The sequence below is a fragment of the Peromyscus leucopus genome, chromosome 1 (assembly GCF_004664715.2).
Source record: "Peromyscus leucopus breed LL Stock chromosome 1, UCI_PerLeu_2.1, whole genome shotgun sequence".
Taxonomy (NCBI): domain Eukaryota; kingdom Metazoa; phylum Chordata; class Mammalia; order Rodentia; family Cricetidae; genus Peromyscus; species Peromyscus leucopus.
The window spans coordinates 24,004,103-24,028,937 of NC_051063.1; the positions used below are offsets into that span (position 1 = coordinate 24,004,103).

Sequence of the window (24,835 nt, forward strand, 5' to 3'; positions counted from 1 at the left end):
TCTGGGGAAGCTTTAATATTCCTCATAGTTTCTGTGTTGTGAAGCATGTTGACTCTACCATTACCCCCATCCTTTATGCCAGACTTACAAAGAATGTTTGCATCTGGGCCTGTGGCTGCTCAGAAAGCTGGCATCAGTGGGGGTAAAACCCTCAGCTGCAGCACCACGGGGGAAGTCTGCCTTTTTCTAAGGATGACTGACCACTCCTGGGCCTCTGCATATCACCCTGTTCTCTAGGAGTTCGTGACTTCAGTTGTCACATAAAAGCACTTTGATCTCACCAAGTTTTTTGTTTTTGTCAATGATCTTTCAAAGCACCTTCTATGGCAAATGAAAACTGTCATATTCAGAGGTACACACATGCTTTTACGAGTGCAATGAAAGTTCAGTGCACAAGACCGAAGCCGCACTCAAGTTTCTCTTGTGTCTGCTGTGAAAGCATGTGGCCTGTTAATTGCACCAGTTGATTCCTTTCATGCAGTTCCATTAAAAAGCTCTTTAAATTTGAAGATTGTTTGCTTCCATGGAAAGACATCCCACACTATCCAGGGGCTTTGATGGATCCCCTTTCTGCTCCTCACCTCCCACCTGCTCCAGAGCCTCCACTCCCTCGTCTGCTCAGAACTCTCCTGCCATTGTTTCTGTGGACTTGGTCCAGTGTTTTCTCCTATGTGGAACCACAGTGCAGCTTCCCTACTCTTAGAAAGGGTCCTGGATTAACACACTTCAGTACTTCCAAGCCCAGCCTCTTGGATAGACCTGAGTGGGGGTGCCCATCAGTGCTCTCATACCATTGAGTTCTATTTATTTTGTTTACTAGAATAAAGCTCTAGATTTTCCACAAAGGGCAAGAGGTCAGATGAGTCAGACATGGACTGAGGTGCTTGTGATAACACTGCTCTCTGCTGAATAAGGACCTGTGGGGCTGAGGCGATGGCTCAATTGGTAAAGGTCCTGACAAGCAGGCGTGAGGACCTGAGTCCTCTGGAACCAATGTAAAAGGCCACGATGGCAGCATGCACCTGTGTCCTGGGGAGAGGAGGAAACAGGTGGCTGGCTGGCTAGCCTAACTGAATTGCTGAACTTTATGATTAGTGAGAAACCCTTCCAAAAAATAAAGCTGGAAAACCATAAGGGAAAGATCCATGACATCTGCCTTTGTCCTCTACACCTGCACTCATATCTACAAGTACAAACAGTAAAAGTGATCCAAGAAGCTATGAAAACAGGTCTTTAAGTTGTGTGACAGGTTGAATATACACCAAAGGGCAATAGGGTGGCATTTTATTGGTGGGATATTATTAATGTAGTTATCAATTTCATCTGGATCCTTTGCTACCCGGACATAACAAATTAACCTGGGCACTTTGTATGGATTAAACTCACCACAGGAACCATAAATGATACGTGGAGCCAGGCAAGCAAGGTAACTGTTGACACTGTATGGTCAGTGTCACAGACTGTGTGTGTGTGTGTCTGTGTCTGTGTGTAGTGTCTGTGCTGTATGTGTCTGTGATTCCTTGATCCGAACCTCAGAAAGTAGGTATATGTCTTTAGAAAGTAAGGAAATGAGATTCATAATACACAGATTGCTCCTTAAATAGGCTTCAGCTTTCAGAGCAGTTTCAGGTTTGCAGGACTGAGCAAGAAAGTACCCTGAGCTCTGCATCTGGCTCCCTTCCATGCCCTCAAGTCCCTCTGCTTTTATTACTTCATTAGTGGTATTTTGATTCCAATGGATGAACAAATATCGGTTCATTCCTAAAATTCATAACACTAAGGCTCATCCACTTCAGATTCTGTTCAAGAAGAATTATAAGCTCTCTCTAATGTTCATTCCAATTTGCTTACTTATGTTTGCATGTTTTGCTTTGTAGTGCTAGAGATTGGACCCAGGGTCTCAAATGTGCTGGTAAAGGCTCTGGCACTGAGCTACATGCACAGCCCAACATCTCACAATTAAGAAGTTAATTTTTAACAGAGAAACAAGGCATCTTCTTTGATGGGGAATAAATTGAAGTGTTTAATGGATTTGTACAAATATTCCCCTTGGCAACAGTGATGTAGAGGAAAGGGTTGGGCTACCAGGTTGCCTATCAATGTCACCCACTATCATTTAAAAAACACTGCTTTTATGGAAAACCTTTGCCAGTTCTTGGCACCAGATCTTGCCTCCTACCACATTTTCTGAGCATACCTTTGTTTGAGTCATTAGAGAGAAGAAATCTAATTCTAAAATAGCAGAGATTTTTTGCCCTCCCTGAGAAGTGGGGGAGGCTTCAGGGGACATGCTTCTAAAGATGCATGAGGCAACCCCTGGGAGACACTTGAATAGGGACTAAGAGTGTGTCAGGGTCCTCAGGAGGAACAGAACAGACAGAATTATGAAAAGGGATTCATTAAATCAGCTTATACAGGAGAGCTGGGTAGTCTCAATGACTACACTGGAGAGGCCAAGAATCTGTAGCTACTCAATGCAGTCTGCTGCTGAAGGCCTGTAGGATTCCTGGAGAACCACTGGTCTTTAGTCTTTTGTGGAAGACTGAAAGAAGTACTGGATGGCTGCAGCCAAAGCCACAAAGCAGATGGAATCACAGGCAAGGAGCTTACATGGGCAGGCAGAGTGGGACTGCTTCACATCTGGGCTGCTGATCAAAGGTGTTGTGCTGTGGAATAATCCTCTTGTACACTGTAAGGATTTGTCACTGGAATTGGTTTAATAAAATGTTGATTGACCAGTAGTCAGGCAGGAAGTATAGGCAGGGTGACCAAACTAAGAATGCTGGGAAGAAAAGCTGAGTCAGAAGTCACCAGCCAGATGCAGAGGAAGCAAGACAAGAATTCTCTACTAAGAAAGGTACCAAGCCATGTGGCTAAATATAGATAAGAATTATGGGTTAACTTAAGTGTAAGAGCTAGTTAGTAATGAGCCTGAGCTACTGGCCAAGCATTTTTAAATAATATTTAAGCCTCTGTGTGGTAATTTGGGAAGCAGCTGCTGTGTATTTGGGAGTTGCTGGTGGGACAGAAACTTCTGCCTTTAGTGTTGCTATTACTCCTTTCTGGAAATACCCTCAAAGACCTGCCCAGGGACAGTGTCTTAGTTGATTTCTAGATCCAGTCAAGATTAACCATCACAAAGAGTAATAAAGGTGACATGAAGTAGTCAGTGAAGTCAGAAATCACATTATTAACAAGGGACACCAGCAAGGAAAAAAGTCACATGATCATAAATCTTAGGGTACCCTACACTTAGCTAGCATTGAACAATTGGTCCTTTAGTCCCTTGGGGTTTCTTTGATGATCCCGGGGCCCTTGTCACCAACACTGCTCTCAGATCACTGCCTTCTGGATTTAGTTTTCAAAGTCAGGGCTTTGGGACATTCATTCATGTCTCCAGCATCCTTAGCCATGTCCCCAGGTTTGGGCTCATGCATAGTGCCCTTCCAATTGTATTACTTGGTTGGAGATAATGAACCTGGTGGTGGTGTTTCCCTGACTTGGTTCAGGCAGGATTGAGCCTAACAGATCAAAGTGCACAGTGAGTGTCAATACCTTATTTGGAAGCAGCTATGGAAGCTTCTGGATCTCTTAAAGCAGTATAATTCACCTTAAAGGGCTGAGGATGTCACTCAGAAGTAGAGGGCTTGTCTAAGACAAGGAAGGCCTTCAGATCCCCAGGATTCTCCTGGCCCACCCCACCCTATACCACAAATTGGCATAAGACTGACAAAAATCCAACCTCTGAAGACTCATCCATTGAAGACCTATGTTCTAGAAAGATCTCTATAAGCAAAGAAAGATGAAATACAGTCTTACCCAGAAGAGGGGCATGGTATATCCAACGGCAAAATACATATTTTCTTGGCCACATAGAATTTAAAGGGTCCCTTTCTGGGTGCAAAATCACTCGAGATAAGTAGTTTGGGAACTAAAACATCAGCTCTTTGGGTGGTCTGGAGAGCATTGGGCTAAACACTGAATCAGGTATGCTTCCAAGCATATGGAGTTCATTGTTTCCATTATGAGCCAGGGCCCTCTTGGGTCCTTGTATCCTTTAAGATGAGGACCATGAGACAGAGGGATGGCCAGTTCATAGGACACAGGCACAGGCCTTTTAGAGACTCCTGTCTAAAACAACTCAAAGACACTTCTACACAGCTTTGTACTTTATTTTTGCAACTTTTTATTTATGCAATTTTACTGTACAGCTAAGAATAGCTGGAGGGCTAAACTTTAGGATGTTTTACCAGAATAAACAAAAACTGTTTTTAATTAGGGGCACATTCTACATGAAGCCAGAGGCTGTCTTTAAGACTTGGTGTTTTTGCACATAACTTAGAAAGATCTGTTCACAGCAGACGTTGTAAGTACTGGTTTCTATGGAATGAACACAACATAGGAAGCCCTCGGTGCTAAGAATGCTGTTGATGACTGCTGTTCTCAGGGCACTTATTCTATAAGGCAGAAAGACAAAAAACTGAGTAACAAAAATAGTTTTTTAAAAAGAGGGAACAAACTGCGGAGATAGAAAATGAAAAGTTGCCCATTTCTCAGGGATTCAAGGAAAACCTTCACGAGGTACTGAGGGAACAGGAACCAAGACAAGTGTGGGGGCTGGGACTTGAGGGGGCAGTGCTCCAGGTGGAAAATCCCCTGCAGGCCAAGACCCAGAGGTGGGAGAGGACCAGCAAAGCATGAAGCACATGAGGCATGATCCTGCAGGACAAGTGGTCACCTGTGTTATGTTCAGAAAACAAGTAATAGATGGCCAGCTGGGGAAACGGCCTTAGCAACCAACCACAAGCACTTCAGCGAAATAGAACACTGCTTTTGGCTCCATCTAATTTTCACATGCTGGTACTTCGGAGAAAGGACCATTGTGCTTGGATGCTCGCCTATGCTCAGAAAATGGTTTCCTCCTTGGGAAAGGCAGTCTTCAGGTTTGCTTGTTGCCATGGCAGTGTGAATTCCTGCTTGGCTGACAGGCACCAGAACTAGGTTCAAATGCTGGCTTTTTCTCTTACATCAAGTGTGACCTCAGGCATCTTGGCATATTTTGTGAGGATCAAATGTGACATTAAGGTACTTAGTACCTGAGAAATGCTCAATACCTCTTATTTATTAGTGGAGGGGGAAAAAAGGAAACCAGGGACTCCATTGCTTTGGCCCTGTTTTAATTAGGCTAAAACAAGTTGTTCTATATGCTTTTTATGTGGGAGATTATGTGGACGCTTGCACAGAATTCACAAGAGCACACAAACCTGCTCAGGTCACTAGCTAGCATGAAGCTTAGTGGTTGAGTAATTTTTGCGGTGAGCTACCTACAAGGAGGCAGAGAGCATCACAGCAACATAGTAGCTGTCAGGTAAGAGCATCATAAGTGATTGCTATTTAAAGAGCAACTTATTTGTGGCAGGTAGGCTAGCTGCCCACTGCAAACTCATCCTTTCCCTTTTCTTGATAAACATTTCATCTCGGGCAGCAGCATGCCCAAATAGAACTCTCCATATTCCCTTGTAGCAAGGAGTGAGGTTCTTGTTAAAATGTAAGCAGAAGTTACTGGGTGGAACTGTTTGGAAAGATGGAATACGCCTTTTGCTTTTTTTTCTCTTCGTCTAGCTGGCATATGTGATACCTGGATATAGAGCAGCCATCTTAAGGTCATAAGGTGTGGACTATATGCAAAAGATGCGGGAGAACATGATTGAAGGGTTGGTGCATCCAGAATAGCTTGGCCCTGGCAATCTGACTGAGGTGACAAAGGAATGGACAGTCAGGCAGACAGACACACTGGCTCGGGGGGCCATGCTTGTTCTGATGAAGTGGTACCAACTACATAACAACCTGGAACTTCAAGTTTACTATACACAGCATGAGAAGGAGTTAGTTGTCTCAACAGGAGATCTGCGTAGGGAACAGTCTCGGATTACAGTCACCCAGGAAGAGTAAGCTGTGATCTCTAGTTTCTACACACACTACCAATATGTGCACAAGGACAAGGAACTCGGCTAATTCCCTGAGCTTGGTTGGCATGGATAAGGCTTTGTCAGTTCCCAGCAGTCTGACGCACTGGTCCTTGTCAATAACACACATTCACTTAGGACTTCATCCACTCAGGACCACCAGTCCTTGGCTTATCGACTCTGGACTTACTACCAATGAGTCAAAGCTATGTGAACTTACTCTACAAGTTGAGGTTAAATTACAAATGGCCCATAATGAAAAGGGCCAGCATGGCCTTCTCTGGTAAGCAGGCATCCAAACTGTCTTCAGCCAGTCAAAAGCAAGGGTAACAATGTAAATGTAGCTGTTGGATTGGGTGCTCTCACTGCCCTTCAGTTCCCTCTGAGTCTGGGGCATCATGGGTATAAAAATAAAATGGGAAGGCATATTCAAATTCAGTTTTATTAGAACACTAATAAAGTGGATAAAAAAAATCCACACAGTGAAAGGAAAACACTCAGAAATGCTATGACAGATCAGGCACATTAGTGAGGAAGAATTCTTCAGTGTATACAAAATGTAAACATTGGCCCTGGGATTTCCCAGAGGGCACAGTCCACAAGGACTTATTTGGAACAAAAAGAATGTCTATCGAATTCCCAGCATAGGCTCTGACCTCTGCAAACTTCTTGAATTAAAAGGTTTAAAATTGCTAGCACACCCCAAAGTTCCTATTTATAAAACTAAATGGCTCCCAATCAAGGCAACAGGAACAGCAACTGCCTTACAGCAGGTAGCTACCACTCACCATGCTGTGTTTACATTACCTTGAAAGATTACCAAAATATACAGCATATAAACCTTCTGTTTGAGCCATGGGCAGGAGAAGAAATATCCTTGCTTGTCAAATGCTCCAGAAGGAGACTTCAAATCAGTCCTTTGAACTCAGGGAGGAAGGACTAAGAGGAGGCCCTTTTCTGTTCAGAAAATGGAGACTCATAGACCTCCATGCGTGGGCAGGTGCAAACCAGGTGCTGATCTCCATAGATGTCATCGATCCGAGCAATGGTTGGCCAGAATTTGTTCTCTGGTTTCACAAAGGGCTGAAATGGAAAAGATGCAAGTTCTGGGATGTTCTGAGTTTTCCTTTGGGGGAAAGGAGGATGCAGCAATTGATGTTCCCACAGCCCAAGGCACCACTGGCCCAACAAGTGCTAAAAACCACATTTTTCACAATTTCAACTTTCGAATCTTGTGTTTTTACCTCTGGAACTAGAAGGAAAGGAAGGGGGCTGGAATGATAGCTCACTGGCTAAGAGCATTTACTGATCTTGAAGAGGACCTGGGTTTGGTTCCCAGTACCCAGGTAGCTTACAACATCCTGAAATTCAAGTTCCAATGAATCTGAAATATCCTTCTCACCACGACGAGCTTCTGTGTGCACAGGGTGTACACACACACACACACACACACACACACACACACACACACACACACCTTTAAAAGAAAACGATCACACAAGTCCACCTCCCTGCTGGATGCAGGAGGGAGCACACTGCCCCACTAATCAGGATTGCTGCTAATCCCCTGCTCCTGTGGGTTCCCAGGCCTGTGACTGATGCCCTGAGGGAGCTCAGGTGACCCTCGAAGGCCAAGTCTTTCCCTGTTCCTCATCACAGTCCACATTTCACCTGCCGTCCCGATTCGCTTTTTATTATGAGACCGTAGGAGGGAGACCCTCAGGGGCAAGGGGGCTATGATAACACCATGGTTAGCAGAATTCAGTTTGGAGGACTTACCAGTGGAAATGCTGCCACCTCTCTAGAATAGGGCCGATCCCAGTGGGAGGATGTGACACAGGTCAAGGAGTGTGGAGACATCTGGACAGAAATGGTGGCAGAAGGTCAGGTCAGAACAATGTGCCACCTTCTCCCACACCTCACCCCAAGCACAGAGCTGATGGAAGCCCACAGAGAGGAAGCTTCTGTTTTGGTTGATCTGGGGAGTGGGTGGAGGTGTTAGTAAAATTTTTATGAGGAAATACGTCAAACAGAAAAGCTGGATAACCTACTGAGCATATCTACCACCCAGTAAGAGCAAATGAGCATTTCCCCCCTAAGAATCACATTTGCTTCACCTTTTCAAGTAAAATAGCAGGCACAGCTGATGCTGTCCACATGCGCACTTTGCCTCTCCATCCCCATCTCCACCCATGATGAACACTAATCCTGAACCTGGTGACTACCATTCCCGCTGTTCTTATACCATGCACGCAGAGCGTAAGTTGGTACACTTGACGATGTAACATCATCCTATGAGGAGTATTCTCCCTTCAGTGCAGTATTTCAAGCAAGGTCCTTGCCTTCTAGCGTCTCCACAATGCACCTCCAGCCAGGTAGTTCTGAACATACCCCAGCATCTCATTCTCTGGCTTATAGCCATAAAGATGCCACTGCTGTCCACCATGTGTTCTCAAGCCGTCTCCTCCTGATTAATGTTTACACTGAACCAGAAACATGGGCCACGAAAAGTAATGCATTTTGGAAGAGGTTGGGGGAAATGTTGAACTTTCCTCCACATGGGCCATAAGCACTGCAAAACTCCCAGGCTGAATCAAATACCAGTTAGTTTGTTCTCAGGTTGCTGTGCCAACACAAAAACTATTTCTACAGGGTGCTCAGGAAGGAAGTGAACAAATTGTACCAGGACACACTCTGACTATACTGTACCAAACAATGATCACTCCCCAACCTGGTAGCCTCCTTCCTCCACTCCCTCCTTCACAATCAGCTGAGTACAGGCGGAGTCCACAGCTCCTACAACCAAGGTCCAACCGACTAACCGCCACTGTGCTGTGCCATTCAAGAAGATACAAACAGCTAACTGCGTTCCTTGTATTTGTCTCATGCTAGGCAAGAATCTAATCTTCACAGAGAGTTCAGGAAGGGTCAGCACACTCTTCAGGTACCACTTTCAATTCTGTGGGATGCTTCAAATAAATCACTAGCACCCGTGTACCTTCAGGGGGTTGACCCTAGGGTCAATGCGGCCCTCCTCTATGTCGGCGATTTCTTGCCGGATGCTGATCATAGCGTCACAGAATCTGTCCAGCTCTGCCTTGTCTTCTGACTCAGTGGGCTCAATCATGAGAGTCCCTGCCACAGGCCAGGACATGGTAGGGGCATGAAATCCTGCAAAAGGAGACCAGAAGAATGTGTATAAGTCAAAAGATAAAAAATTACCATTTTTTAATATGGCATTTTACAAGGACAAGTATTGAAGTGTTAACAGGCCATCATGAGAAAATTGAGTGGGATTTTCATTTCACTTGGTGTTTTAGAATCTTTCTAGACTGAAGTTGACACTCAGCTGCAGAGCATATGCTTAGCATACCCCAGGTCTTAGGTTCAAACCCCAGTACCTCAGAAGGAGGAGGAGGGAGAAGAGGAGGAGGAGGAGGAGGAAGAAAAGCACCGTTTTATAATGGTGTGTTGCAAAGAAGAGAAACAACCTATCAAAATGTAATGAGAAGGCAAACAAATGTCACTGTCCCCATTGGCCATGTGAAGAAACGAAGACTTGGTCAGTACGTGTAAAACTTTTGCTGTTTTCTGAACACAGTATAAACACACCTGAAGTTTCTATATAAGTTTGCATTTGTAAGATGAGTAAGAGTCAAAAAGAGATTTTCCTGGATAAAAGAACACAGCTTCCCCTCATTTCACAGACAATTCTGTGGGCCTGTTTTGGTGGATAGAACTAGAGATTGAACCCAGGGCCTTGTTCATGCTCATGTAGATTTCCCATCCCATCTCTGAACTGACTTCAAGATGAAACATGGCCCTGTTGATGCACCTCCCAGAGGATCTCGCTCCAGAGAACAGAGGTTCCCAAGTTCTGACAGGTCTTATCATTACACGGGATGCTATTGTCATGCCTCCATGCCTTAATCGACTAGCTTCCCGATATTCTTTCAATAGAAATATTCAAGTACACAGGTATTTTGTATCAAGGTAACCACATAGCCCTATAGATTCTTCAATGATGTCTGCTTTATCACACATCCATCCATCTTATTTTTAAAAACTGTTTATGTGTACTTAGCATGTCTGTGAGTGTACCTGTGCATGTGTGCGCGTGAGCGCGCATTCACACATGCGTGCGTGTGCCTGCCTTTTGGGAATTTGCTCTTAATCCACCATGTAGGTCCCAGGGATAGAACTTAGAGCACCAGGCTTAGCAGCATGAGTCTCTACCCACTGAGCCATATTGCCAGTACCATCTTATTTTTTATGTAGTTCAAAGAACACTGCACCTATCAGGACACTTCATTTTGTAAGCAATTCAGAATGTCCATCAGTAACTCAAAATCAATATTCATGCATTCTGTAATAAACCTCACAGTGAAATACACAGATCTTAGCTAAACCATTTAATGGGCTTTGACAAAAGTATACATCTGTGTCACCTAACCAGCAAGGAGTTGTTTTGTCCTTTAAAGCATAAACTGATTCTATTACCCGTTAAAATCTGTCCTCAATTCCTTATATGGGCAAATTTAACCCATATTCTACTTTAGTGATTCCCACATCTGGAACCATTCATACCTGGAACCATCCACATACTATTCTAGAAACAGATTCCTGGGTCTTGACCCTAACTCAGGAAGGGAGGTGCCCAAGGTAAAGCCTGAATCTTAAAAACTCTTGGCAGATAGAGATAATTTTGAAAAGTTGGTCCCAAACTAGGGTGCCCCAAAGGCTGTGAAGGCGACTGCATAGAGTAGTTCCTAAGAGTACAGGTGACTAAGCTCCTCTGAGATTCCGAGTTGTCAGTGTCTCAGTATACATGGCTGTTTATTCAATGTCACTTAGGAATATATGCTATGTGCTAGGAACCTGGACAATTCTGGGCTTTGGACAAGTGTAGAAATTTTTCCATCAAACATCAGAATTGTGTCAAGGTCAAGAGACGTGGTAGGACTTGAAAACAGTGGTAGTAACTTCAACGGCCACTTTTCTCAGCGCCTCCTCTCCCTGTGCGTGTGCTGCGGTTAGCTGCGTGACTAGACAACATATCCAAGAACTGCATGTGCTGCTCCCAACTGGCCATTACTCAGCCCCTGGCCAGGAGGTGAGCCAAAAGGAACGGAGGGGGGCTGCTGCTGTCAGCTCAGAGGGGTGCCAGGAAGAGACAGTGAGGAACCGATTGCTAATTTCATTACTAATCACTTTCTCTGATATTCCCGTCTATTGTGTGTAATTCTGCACAATATGATCATCCATTTATGCGGAGTCATGTGTGGACCTCTCATTAAGATGCATCAGGAAAACTGTAAAATTTCCCAATCCACATGTCTTCTTAAAACATGTCATTAAGGAGCTGGAAAGATGACTCAGTGGTTAAAAGCACTTCCTGCCCTTGCAGAGAACCTGGGTTCAATTCCCAGCATGTAGTACCCATATGGTATCCATATGGTGGCTTACAACCAACCACCTGTAACTTCAGTTCCAGGTGATCTGATACCCTTTTCTGACTCTGGCCTGGGCACCCATGTGCTACACTTACATACATGTAGACAAAACACAAACACGTTGGGGGAAAAGCCATTAACTTCAGATAGTGCTCCACATGTATTCATAGTCAGATGGATCAATTAGTAGAGTACTCGCTGTGCAATCCTGAGGACTGAGTCTGGTCCCCAGCACCGACAGGCACAGTAGCACTCATCTGTATAACCTTGGAGCTAGAAGACAGAGAAATGGATCCCCAGAGCTTGTTAGCCAACCACCTGAGCCAAATCGGTGAGCTCCAGGTCCAGTGAGAGCCTGCCTCAAAAGTCAAGTGGACAATAACAAAGGAAGACACCATGCCAACTTTTGGCTTCCGCATGCATGTGGACACATGTGCAAACAAACACCCATGTGCACATAAGAACTTGTACTCATTCATACACCATAAACACATATAAAAGCTAAAGACACCTTCCCTCCCCCATTTTTGAGAGCTGAATGTAGCTGGAAGTTTCTCCTGCCCTGCCCAGCCGCAGTCGGGACAAATCTCTCCCACCCACATCCCACAGCCTCTTCAGAGAAAGGAATGTGCAAAGATGTGCAAAATACAAGGCTGCATTTCATCTCTGGAAGCAGCTGCAACAGCCACCCTCATGCCACCCGGCTCTCCACTGGTGCAGGTGACTTGTTCGGATCTACTGCCCTCCTCACTCTACCGGCTTACCTTTTCACAAACTGTTTCCCGGGCCCAGGAGAGGAGTGAGGAGTTATTAGACAAAAGGCAATCGCAATCATTTTCTTTGGGATTTCAATTTTTTCTTGAGACAGGGTTTCTCTGTGTAGTCCTGGCTGTCCTGGAACTCACTCTGTAGACCAGGCTGCCCTCAAACTCAAGAGATCCGCCTGTCTCTGCCTCCCCAGTGCTGGGATTAAAGGTGTGTGCCATCACCTCCTGGCTAGGATTTAAATTTTAACAAGACATCTTGACTGTTTGAGGTTCCACAAGATGCACATGGACACCCTTTGAAGGGCAAGAGTGTGTAACCACAGGGGCAGTCAGTTTTTTACTGTGATTTTTGAAGGTGGTCAGTAAGTCCAAATTCCCCACTTATACCGGGGTTAATTTATCAGGTTTTTGGACCTCCATTTGTGCTTCCAGGAAATGGTCCATAATCTATAGGAACAACTGTGTAAATGTCAAAAGCCACTTACCATAATCCTGGAGCCTCTTGGCAACATCTACAGCCTCAATATTGGCAGACTTTTTGAAGGGTCTTGTGTCCAAAATAAATTCATGAGCCACATACCCTGTTGAAGAACATGATGTCAGCTGAAGTTCAGTACCGACTTGTTTCACTCAAGTGAACAACTAAACAATTCAGCTCTTTATGGAGGTCGATGGGGACCAAGAGTCTAAGAGAACTTGAGAAGGTTATGGTTGGCAATGAAGACTTCATTTACTCTATCACACATGTGTCTGATTTTAGTTCACCACACACCGGCGAGCCTGGCGATGGATGGATGGAGGGAGATAGGGGGTATTACTAGAGTGCTGAGCAGGAGATATCCAGAATTTTTATTCTGAAGACCTAAAATCTATTTGAAACAGTTAAACACAATCCTGATCCTTTTTTATACAGATTCTTTCTAAAGCTAAAATTCATGGATGAATGCAGCAGCTTTACTTTCAAAGTTCAACAACTTCATCAGTAACTACATGTCAATAAACATATATTCACAGGACACATGCATAGTTTTATGTGATTCTTCAGAGTGTCAAAGGCTACAGACCAGGAATTAGAAATAAGCTCTGCTAGCCAGATGAGGTGGTGCCTACTTATAATCCTAGCACTAGGCAGAGGCAGGAGGATCACACATTTGAGGCTGTAGATCAAGACTTTGTCTTAAGACAAAACCCAAAAAGAAAGAATAGAAGCAAGAGAAAGAAAAGAAAGAGTTCGGAGAAGGGGTGGGGACACTGTCAATCAATCAACAAGCATCAATGAGACCGAACTCTACGGTGGTCAGTTCCCTTCGGCCTGGTTTACAAACAGACTGCTCTTCTAGACCTGTCAGAAGCTACTGAGGACCCAACCATCAAGAACAAACTAGGGATGGTGCTGGAGAGATGGCTAAGCAGTTAAGAGCATTTCCGGTTCTTCCAGAGGACCTGGGTTTGGTTTGCAGCACCCATGCCAGGCAGCTCACAGCTGTCTGTAACTCCAGCCCCAGATCATCTATTACCTTTTTCTGGCCTCCGAGGGAACTGCCTTCTGCAAACCCTACACTCAGGCATACACACATATACATAATTAAAATACTATAAATAAAATCTTTAAAAGAATAAACAGTGAAAATAACTCATCTTTAATAACCAATCGTCATTCTTGGGAGCTTCCCAAATTCTACAACCCACCTGTTGGTAAGTTTCCTAAGTTGGTTTTTATCAGCCTAGGAAGACAGGCCAGTGGGTAAGAATACTTATCACACGAGGACCTGGGTTCAAATCCCCAGCACCCATGTAAAATCTGGGCACAGCAATGTATGCCTGTATCCTTCATCAGGGGTGGCGGGTTGAGGGGAAGTGAGGGGGGTAGAGATGGGTAGTATCCAAGAACTCACAGGCCAGCCAGGCCAGCATTGAGATACCATCTCAAGGCAATAAGGCAGAGAGCGACAAAGAAAGGTGCCCAACATCCTCCTGAGGCCTCCCTGTGCATGTGCCTGCCTACCCACACACAGGGTACATATACAGCCCCAGAAATACGCACATCAACCCTAACCAAATAACCTGCTTTACCGGCTCTCAGCCAACAGTGAACCTATTGACAAACTCCAGCCTTCAAAACTAACTCCAGTCGCTAACAGCCCCTGAAGGCGGGCTGAACCACTCTGATATATATACATATATGTATATGTATATATATATATATATATGTGTGTGTGTGTGTGTGTGTGTGTGTGTGTGTGTGTATGTATGTGTGTATGTATGTATGTATGTATGTATGTATGTATGTATATAATTGTGGTGGTATTCTAATTGTACTGAAATGTGATTTTGATTGTATGTTAATAAATAAAGTTGCCCGGGGGTCAGAGCTATTAGAGCCATAGACAGAGTGTGGCAGTGGTGGCGCACGCCTTTAATCCCATAGATCTCTGTGTGTTCAGGGATACAGCCAGCATTGGAGACATATGCCTTTAAGACCTAGGGGGCTGTACATTCAGACAGTGACGAGGCAGTCATGTGTTTGGGTTTACAACCAATGAGAAGGCAGAATGACTGGAAAACCGACTTACACACAGGAAATAGCTCTCTTTCGGGAAGCTGGGACAGCAGGAGGAAGGGTGAGATTTTAGCTCTGAGCTCTGACCTCTCGGCTTTCTCTTTTACATTGTTTCTGTGTTTCTTATTTAATAAGACTGTTGGTTACATCTACATATAATGGATCAATACATGAATTTAGTCTTTAAACTCTAGTCTGAAAACAAGAGTATGAGACTGTGTGACTGCATATCTGAAAACTGCCTATTTTTAAAATATGGTTTCTAACAATAAGAAAGACCTTGGTTAACAATGAGACTCAAAACCAGAAAGGTCTATTTGTGGGTGAGTAAACTTAGAAAAATGTGCCTAACAGAATAACCATTCGATGGCGGTTTGAGGAGGAAAAAAAAAAAAAAATCACAAAAATCCCTGAGAGCTTCTCAAGTCCTAATTTCAGGATTCATAGTGCCCAGGGTCAGCCTTTGCCATTTCTCTTCTGCCTGCTACCCTGGGCACTGCAACACCAGCAGGAAGATGGCTAGTGATGTTTACTGTTCTGAAGGGCATGTGGCTAGCCTGAGGCTGGGAACATACGTCAGCAGCCGAGGAGTCATTTGTTGGCAGGCCCAGAGGAGACTCTCACAAGCAGAGATTCAGTGGCAATAGCTGAAAGTCTATCTGACCAAGCCAACCCTGTCCAGCATGGCTAAACCCAAGACTCCCATCTACAGGGCCACCACCACAGACAAGTGGTTTGGGAAGAGCTCTGTTCCAAAAATGAGGTTCAGATGTTATTTTCTAAATGCACACTCTCATCCTGTGGTGGTATTCTAATTGTACTGAAATGTGATTTTGATTGTATGTTAATAAATAAAGTTGCCCGGGGGTCAGAGCTATTAGAGCCATAGAAAGAGTGTGGCGGTGGTGGCGCACGCCTTTAATCCCATAGATCTCTGTGTGTTCATGGATATAGCCAGCATTGGAGACATATGCCTTTAAGACCTAGGGGGCTGTACATTCAGACAGTGACGAGGCAGTCATGTGTTTGGGTTTACAACCAATGAGAAGGCAGAACAACATACTATAAAAAAAAACGAACAGACAGGATATAGCTCTCTTTCGGGAAGCTGGGACACCGCAGGTGGAAGGGTGAGAGTTTAGCTCTGAGCTCTGACCTCTCGGCTTTCTCTTTTACATTGTTTCTGTGTTTCTTATTTAATAAGACGGTTGGTTACATCAATATCATCCAAAGAGCATCCCTCTCTTTTAAGAGGCCTCAAAGACATAGCATTTAAGCTTGGGGACTCTCAGAGGTGGGACCCCAAGATGTCCTTCTTTCTTTGCAGACTTCAGAGAAAGATGTCCAGATGTGGCATATGATAAGTTGGGGCAATAGCGGCTGTCTCCTCTAGGCCTAACCAGGACAGTAGCTAAGAGTGTGACAGACACTACGTCAGAGGAGCATGAAACGGGAAGAGGACGGGGATGGGAAGATTGGAAGAGCCACTAGTCACTGAGGAGTGGAACAATAGCATCTTCTGAACACGACAGGACCATCATGAACTCGCAGCGGCTGTGGATGCTTGCACAAGACCTGCAGAAAAACAAAGCAGCCCACATGCCTAGCTCAGGAGGCTCCTCTCAGTCCAATGCTTCTGGGAGGGAGTCTGCGGATGTGGTCCCTGGTAGGTGAACTGCATAGCATTGTGTGGCATCACATCTGTGCATAAACTGGACTTGTTGAGTTGCTGGTGGGGTGAGGGGTGGGGGTCAGAGAGAATAAAACAACCCAAACTTGGGAGGAGGTAGGAAGATGAGGGTAAATTTGGGGGAGGAGAGGAGTTGGGAGTGAATATGGTCAAAATACATTGTATATACATGTATGAAATTCTCTTAGAATTAATGAAAATATTAAATTATATTATAATAAAAAAGAGGAGGGTGAGACATTAGGAAAAGTAAAACGACGTGGCCTGTCTCCAGTGGTGACTGTCTTCAGAACAGCATGGGAATGCACCACAGAGGCTAAGATTCTCCAAGCTCCCCTTGAGAACACAGCCTGGGCTACTTCCACAACAACCTCAGAGACTGCCTCAAGATGCTGGAACTAAGTTACTTTTGGAAAGCCTTGATGGTCAATCAAAGAACCTCCTAGTTCTTCGGTGGTAAACTGAGACAAAAATAAAAACCTCCTCACTTTTTCCTGGGAATGAGGTCAGGCACTCTGGGCCCCTGGTCACAGCATGCACCAGCCAGCCAGTGAGGCCACTGCTCACTTTCAAAGGAAGTACCACCTGAAAACCTTCGGGGACAGGAATCCACAGCTCTTGGTTTGCCCATGATGAAAAGCAGATAGAAACGTCAGTAAAATGCTGATATGTTAGCAAAGTCTCTACTGACAGGAAGGCTCTTCAGAACACATTGTGAACTCAGCCCAAAAGACGAGATGCCTGTTAAGTGTGACAGTTCTTTCTCTCAATACCATCTTTAATCGCAGCACTGAGGAACCTTAAGACAGATCAATCACAAGGTCAAGCCTGCAGGAGCTACACAGTGAGACCCCACATCAAAAGCAAAGCAACAAAACCAACGAACCAACAAAAAACCCTCCAAAACATCTAACAAAAGAGACCGACCAACACCACCCACAAAACAATAACCCTACCTAAAGCAATTCCTTTTTCTCTTCTTTGTAGCAGAACAACTACTTGGGCAGCTTCTCTCCCTAACCCTTGCCCGTCATATCCTTGCTTGCTTCAAAAGCCACTAGCCTAGACCGTGTAGTTAATATTTCAATTCCAGAGAACCAGCTCATGCTGGCAAGCCTGGAGTTCATTAAAATGATTGCCTCACAGGCATCTGTAATTCCAACGTCTGATTTAGGGATAGTAAATATGATTAAGACGAACACTGGTCTTCTAATAGGGCCGCTGGACACGTTAGAATACAATGTGATTATTGAAAACATGGCTATTTTGAGTCCCCAGAAGGCACAATGGTGCTGGTTTCTCAGGCTCCAAAATATGAGATTTCAAATTGTGTAACAAATGTGTTTAGTGAACCAACATGAGCCAATGTTTGGTTTGACGAACTTTGGGATTGAGAAATCAAGTCTATAATCACCAATTCACTTCAGTGTGGGATGAGAAATGATACTTGCAATTTTAATTCTGGGGTAAAATGTCAAAACAAATGGAAATTTCATCCATCTTTTCATACTTTAAATCCCACAGGATGGGGTGAGGCTCTGCCCAAAGCCACTACATAAATGCTAAGAGTATGGTGACATCTGACCTTCTCTCATGGGAGCCAACCACCCCCATTCAGTTTAATTCACATTAATTCCTGCTTTTAAAACTAGACTTTGCAATCAGTGAACATATTAAAAATTGCTAAATTATGCAGCTTAAATGAGTAAACTATCTGAAAAGGTATACTAATTCTATCTCAGTAATGCTGCCAAAGTTAAACATAATATAAAAAACAATTAAGGGCTGGGATAGCTCATTGGTATAGTGCATGCCTAGCAACCATGAAGCCCTGGGTTCAAAACCTAATACTGCCACCAATAATTAATAGAGAAATCAAAGAAAAACTAAAGTATTGTAAATTAAAACAATATTATCTTTCATTCATGAAACTGGCTCCTATGCCACATCTATACAGGCGTCCTCAGAGGTCACATGAGGGCATTGGATCACCTGGAACTGGAATTACAGGTGGTTGTGAGTTGCCTAACCGGGGTGCTGAAAATTCGGCTCAGTACCTCTGGAAGAGCAGTAAGTGCTCACAACAGCTAAGCCGTCTCTCTAGCCCCCTACTTGGTTCTTACTTCTATCACCTATCACTTCTAGGTTGGCTTTGTTCTCCTACCTCTTGGTACCTCTGATGTAAGCCTAGATGTTTACCCAACACACTGCACTAATGAGTAACTATGTCCAACTGATTATACTTCCAAGAACCCATTACTCTCACCTCCTTGACAATTTTCAGCCTTTTAATGAATCTAATCATGTCTCTCCTCAAGCTGGGAAGCCTTTAATGGCTATGGTATGACTCAGGAGTTCTAAGTCTAGATTCTTCTGAGACCTTCAAGGCACCAAGCTGTCTTTTCGACCTCATGTCATTGGTCCACTCTCCTCCTATCCCACTTCAAATCAAGCACACCCGACAGGAACTCCTCTTGACCTGGCTGGTTCCTGTGTGTTTGCACATATTAAATAGCTATGTCCTTTATCAAACTGTTCCACCCTGGCTCTGCCCAGGCTAAGTGGCTCGACTCTTTGAGACACCTTTATAACACTGTGAACGATCGGCTTGTGGCGTTCATGTGAACATCTCTCTGTATAATGTAGGCCCCTTGCCGAAGTAGGCTGTGTAGACAAGGCTGGGATAGCCTTGTACATAGTAATGAGTAAGTTGGCTATATTTCCAAGAATTCTACATTTTCCTTTGTATATGCTAAGAAATACAAGCCTCCCTCCCACCTTACAAAATCACATCTACATTAGGCATAGTTTGCTTATAGGGACAAAAATAGAAAAGAAAGAAAAAATAAAATCAAAGAGTTGATACTTGCCTCTTGCACCCCTAAAAAGGACTCTGTAGTGTTTTTCTAATCTCTTGGCCATGTAGTTGGCATTTAAAATAGCAATTTCTGTGGCTTCTTTGAGGCCCTTTCCTCCCATCATCTGCAACAAAGAGAAAAAAAGGGCCATCAACCACTGAACTAAATGGTAAAGTGAATGGTCAAGATACTAAGCAGATACCCCAGTTAAACTCATCCAAAAGAATTCACCAGCTCACCACCACTGCAGATTGAAAATGAATGGAAAAATTCCAGGAAGGAGATCTGTCAGTCTACTCTATGATAAAATAATTTTTGTTCTTTAAGCACTAATTTTACTTGGTTGTTTTTGTTTGGGGAGGTCATAATAACAAAGCAGGGCATAGCTGACTACACACCACTGCTATCTAAAGAGGAAAATGAACTGTTCTTTAGGTTAGAAGTGTTGCAATGTTTATTTTTTGTTTACTATGAATTTGAGATATAATGACAATTCTGAGGAATCTGATGAGATCTTGGTCAAAATCCATCACATCAGTTTTGTGTGGTTTGCCTTTTTATTGTCCACAGTGGGGAACATAAACAATATTCATGTTCATGTTTGCCAACTGCCAGATTCAATCTTTTCTTATGCTGGTGGTTGAGTCCCTGCTGTCATACAAGATAAAAGTCACTAAGAGCAGAGGGTTTAAAAATCTAGATTACACCAATGTTCATGACTGAGGGACCTCACATCCAAGTACATAAATGAATAAAACAGTTGGTACGAAGTCCAAAGTGAAGAGAGAAGAATGTGGGCCCAGGTTAGTCAAAGTAGGCTTTCTAAAGAGAAAGCTGAACTTTACCATAAACTTGAAAAAGTGAGTACATGAGTGGAGGTTAGATCTGTAAAGGGGAAACATGCCAAATGAGAGGACCAACAATAACCCAAGTGTGGGAAAGGCAAGTGACTGTCATCTGGAAGTCACCACAGCAACATGGATTGGGACCTCACGTTCTAAGCCTTTGCTTTGACATGGACTTGGTCTAGCCAACTGCTGCCTGTTGTGCTGCATGTCAGAGGTACCCAGCACCATTCTGGAAACGCCGGTGGTTCTAAGCACAAGTCTACATCAGTTGGCTTTCATTTGTTCGCAGTGAGATGGGGCCAAGGCACGCGCTGGTGAGACCAGGGAGTGAAGGTAGTAGGAAGCCAGGAGGGGCATGTGGGGCATCAGGGAGAGACTATCCTTAAAGAGTACCCACAGGGGATTGCAGAGGGGAAGGGGAAGAAAGCTCCAGCTTGTGTCAAGGGGAGAAATAACAGCCTGAAATAAAGCTCAAAGAAACACTAACGACTTACTTCGTTTTGAAACTCATACTCTGTCTGGTATTCTAGGCGTATGGCCAAAACAGCCTTAAGGGCCTTTATTTTCTATATGTAAGAAGCCATTTCCAGCCCAAATATGTTTGCATAAATCACGCATATTTACAGAACCCCTGGATCAAAGGGAACTGGGGATTTGGTTATTTGCAAAGAAGCAGATTTTTTTTCTCTTTTCTTTCATTTCTCTAGTTTGCAAACAACTTGTATGACGTTTTAAAGGCAGCTTCAAAGCTCCGAGGTACAGAACTGTTGCTCTTGCTTCCAAGAAACTTTCCATTAAGAATCATAAATGAAGCTGGCCATGCATGGAGACACATGCGTGTAAAGCCAGCACTTGGCAATATAGACAGCTGGATTAGGTGCTCAAAGACAGCCTTTATACATGTGACCCTGTCTCAAAAAGAAAACAAAACCAAGAAGGGGGGACAAAAAAAGAATCATAGGGCTGGAGAGATGGTTCAGCAGCTAAGAGCATTGGCCGCTCTTCCAAAGGACCCTAGTTCAATTTCCAGGACCCACATGGTAGCTAATGCCTACCTGTAATTCCAGCCCCAGGGGATCTGATGCAGCCAAAAGACAGCATAGATATGGTGCACAGATATACATGCAGACAAAACACCCACACAATACAATACACAACGTCTCAAAATATTATTTTAAAAGGAATCAATAAATACCAGCCAGCCACGGTGACCCATTCATGCCTATAGTGCCATACTTAGGAGGCTGATGCAGGGCTACAAGCTTGTGTCCAGATTGGACTGTATAAGGAGACTGTGTCTCAAAATAGAAAATAAGCTTTAAAAAAAGAAGAAGAATCATAAATGCCACAGCATTCACTAACAGCCAGCTAGCTCATAGTTACCCAGCACAATTTGTATAGCCGGGTTTGGGTTTTGTCTCATCAGCGGCCACCCTTCCTTTAACAAAGGCCATTGGCTAGAAAAAGCTGCTCTAATTAGCAACTGAGCAAGAGTGCCTATCCACAGACTTGACATTCTAGGAGGTGGGCAGACCAGTCTTAACAAGCTGCATAAAATCAATTCTGCTTTGAGTGTTTCCGTGGAGAAAGACAAGGGGGTGGGGAGTAAGCCTGAAGCCCAATTACCCCTGAAAACACAGTTCCCCAGGCCCCAGAGTGCAGCGCTTTGGAAACCACCCCCTCCCCCCAAAATTTCCCGTTTCTTATCTCATCCTCCAAGCCGACAAGAAATACAATGGGAAGTGAAATGCACCCTCACATGTACCCCAGGATTTCAGCAAAGTGTCATAACAACTATGTGCATGGCTTTTTGCTGGTGGCGTTGTCTGAATCTGACAGGAAACCACATGATGTGGCCAGAACATGCACATGACTCATGGAGCTTAGTTGTGTCTGGAAAAATGTAAACCCATCACGAGAACCCAAAGGAACAGATGAGACAATTTTAGATGGCCTTCTAGAGGATTTCTTCCACCTCAACATTGGCAGTGACCCCGGTCACCAGCAGTGTTCACTGGCTCCCACTCCCAAGTCACAGATTCCTTCACATTTTTAACCCCTCTGAGAAAGTATCAGGCCCCACTTCTCCATAGCAACACAGGTTCCCAGGCCTCACCTTAATATAAGCCCATGAAATGGGCAAGATGGAACTGGAGCCCCACGGAGCCGCACTGACAGTCCCCACTGGCCAGGTGTCTTCATTTGGTTTTATGGAAACAATGGGATGACTGGGCAGGAAGGGAGCAAGATGCTTCTTCCTGTGTTGGTTTTAAAGTCCACATTGAAGTGATACACAAAGATACAGTTGAACTAAAGGGGCAGGTTCTCCAGGAACTCTGTTCTTAGTAGGGGCACACTGATGGTGGTAGGGACCTGACCCTTCTAGGGACTTACAAGAAGTTAACAGCTAAGGCGAGATCTCTCAGTTTCTTCCTTCCTTTTTCTACTACCTAACAACTTCCAAGAACTGTGGTGGAGGACAGGGCAGAGGTGGCCCACAGAGGTCCCTCATAGCAAACCCCACATCTTTCTAAGCTGTCTACTGAGTATGGAAAGTTGCTGAAGAGATGCCCTGGGCACTCCACTTGGAGGCTAACACATGAGCATCGCCCCATTTCACTTCCTCTGAACCACCCAGGACACTCATTCACTATACAGAATACAAATCAAAAGGAAAGGCAAGAAAGCCAGGCCCCCAGCAACCCTGAACACTGCCCTTCCCGGACCACCACCACACATTCTGAAAACTCCAGAAGAGCCAGGTGGTGGTGGCACATGTCTTTAATCCCAGCACCTGAGAGGCAGAGGTAGATGAAGCTCTGTGAGTTCAAGGCCAACCTGGTCTACAGAATGAGTTCCAGGACAGTCAGGGCTGTTATACAGACAAATCCTGCCTGGAAAAACCTAAATAAATAAATAAAAAAGAAAGAAAACTCCAGAAGCTCTGGATAAGACTATTCTTACTATAGAGAGGAAGCTATCAACTGCTAAGAAATATTTCTCTAGTAAACAGTGACTTCATCCAATTATCTCTAATAATAAAGTTTGTTTCCTCCTTACTTATCACAGATGTAATAAAGATTAAAGCTGTAAGGAGTTATGTGCCTTTCATCCAATTCACTCTCAATATTATTAGCTATATATGTATATATATAAAGATAAAATATGTGTGTGTATATATCTATATCTACACACACACACACACACACACATATATATACATATATACACATATATAAAGGAAACAAGTTCAAATAAATAAAAAGCTCTTGGAAATCTAGGTGCAACCCTCTGTGACATTTACAGGAACTCACACTCCAGCTCTGACCCCTCATACTTTAGAAAAGTCCCCTGCTCGTGACTGTTAATAAGCTTGCTTGAGAACTCGGTGAGGCCAGGTGAACACGGTGAATCCTAAGACAAGTTAGCACTTTTCTTTGGACACACTCTAAAACACACTCTGGCCCAGCTCTGCACCCAGCTGCTCGAAGTGCACTGGATGTGAAGGTATTCTTGATACTTGAAGACTCGGGTGGGAAGAATGACAGGTTTGGGGTCATCCCGCTTCCAAAACACGATCCTGAAGCCAGCAAGCCCACAACTCACACTCCGATGGGCCCCATGCCAGGGCCACCTCCTCCATGGGGAATGCAGAAGGTCTTGTGAAGATTTAGGTGAGAGACATCAGAACCAAAGTCTCCAGGACGGCAGATTCCCACCTACCCCGAAGGGAAAGAGCGGAAATAAATGGCAGAGCTTGGCAAGGCCCTCCCGGTAAGGGGAGGGCAGCTGTTCTGTGCTGTTTGTCTCCCCAGGAAAGGAAAGGAAAGGCAGAGCCACATCCACAAAGTTCACAGAGGAGGCTTCCTAGGGAGAGTGAGATGGCCCAGTGGATAAAAAGGTGTTTGACAACCTGAGTTTGATCCATAGGACACACGTAACCAAGGATCGGAAGAGAGCTGACTCCTACAAGTTGTCCTTTGGCCTCCACACGTGCGCGCGCGTGCGCGCGCGCGCGCGCGCGCGCACACACACACACACACACACACACACAAAGTAACTTTAACATATCAACAAGAAAAGGATTCCTAAAAGTTCTGCTGTCGGCCGGGCGTGGTGGCACACGCCTTTAATCCCAGCACTTGGGAGGCAGAGGCAGGCGGATCTCTGTGAGTTCGAGGCCAGCCTGGGCTACCAAGTGAGCTCCAGGAAAGGCGCAAAGCTACACAGAGAAACCCTGTTTCAAAAAAACCAAAAACCAAAAACCAAAAAAAAAAAAAAAAAAAAAAAAAAAAAAGTTCTGCTGTCAACCTGGCCTCTCACAGGCAAAGTGACTGTGGTTTCTATGGAAACAGCAACTGACCATTTAGCCCCATTCAGATTTAAGATGCGTACTTGGGCAGACTGTACCTAAACATCTACCTTAAGAGGGAGGAGAGGCAGTGTCCCTAAGCCTGAAGTTAGAGCACGTTCATTCTATTGAACAGGCAGCTTTTACAGTGTCAGTACTGTGAGGGACCCATTCCCACTTTTTCCCCCAGAGTACTCTTGAGGAGTGAGGGATAAGAGATGTAGGTAGAAATATAGAGAGCGGAGAGACAGACAGAAACACAGGATGACCTTCTGTCTCTTCTAAAGGGCTTAAAAGGAATGCCAAGGGGTGAAGCAAAAGACCTCCCCCTAGCACATCCAA

At 44.4% G+C, this 24,835-nt stretch overlaps 1 protein-coding gene across 1 annotated transcript in view; it reads right to left on the bottom strand.

The window, feature by feature from the left end:
* Window positions 1-6,389: 6,389 nt before the first annotated feature.
* Window positions 6,390-24,835, bottom strand: part of Gldc (glycine decarboxylase) — an 88,762-nt gene continuing 70,316 nt past the window's right edge. The window contains exons 19-25 of the mRNA XM_028894684.2: window positions 23,749-23,861; window positions 22,259-22,400; window positions 19,307-19,418; window positions 12,672-12,767; window positions 8,965-9,137; window positions 7,746-7,826; window positions 6,390-7,049 (exon numbers count right to left, since the gene is read on the bottom strand). Coding sequence (XP_028750517.1) covers window positions 6,906-7,049; window positions 7,746-7,826; window positions 8,965-9,137; window positions 12,672-12,767; window positions 19,307-19,418; window positions 22,259-22,400; window positions 23,749-23,861 — 861 coding nt within the window. The 3' untranslated portion in view covers window positions 6,390-6,905. The remainder of the gene's footprint in view (window positions 7,050-7,745; window positions 7,827-8,964; window positions 9,138-12,671; window positions 12,768-19,306; window positions 19,419-22,258; window positions 22,401-23,748; window positions 23,862-24,835) is intronic.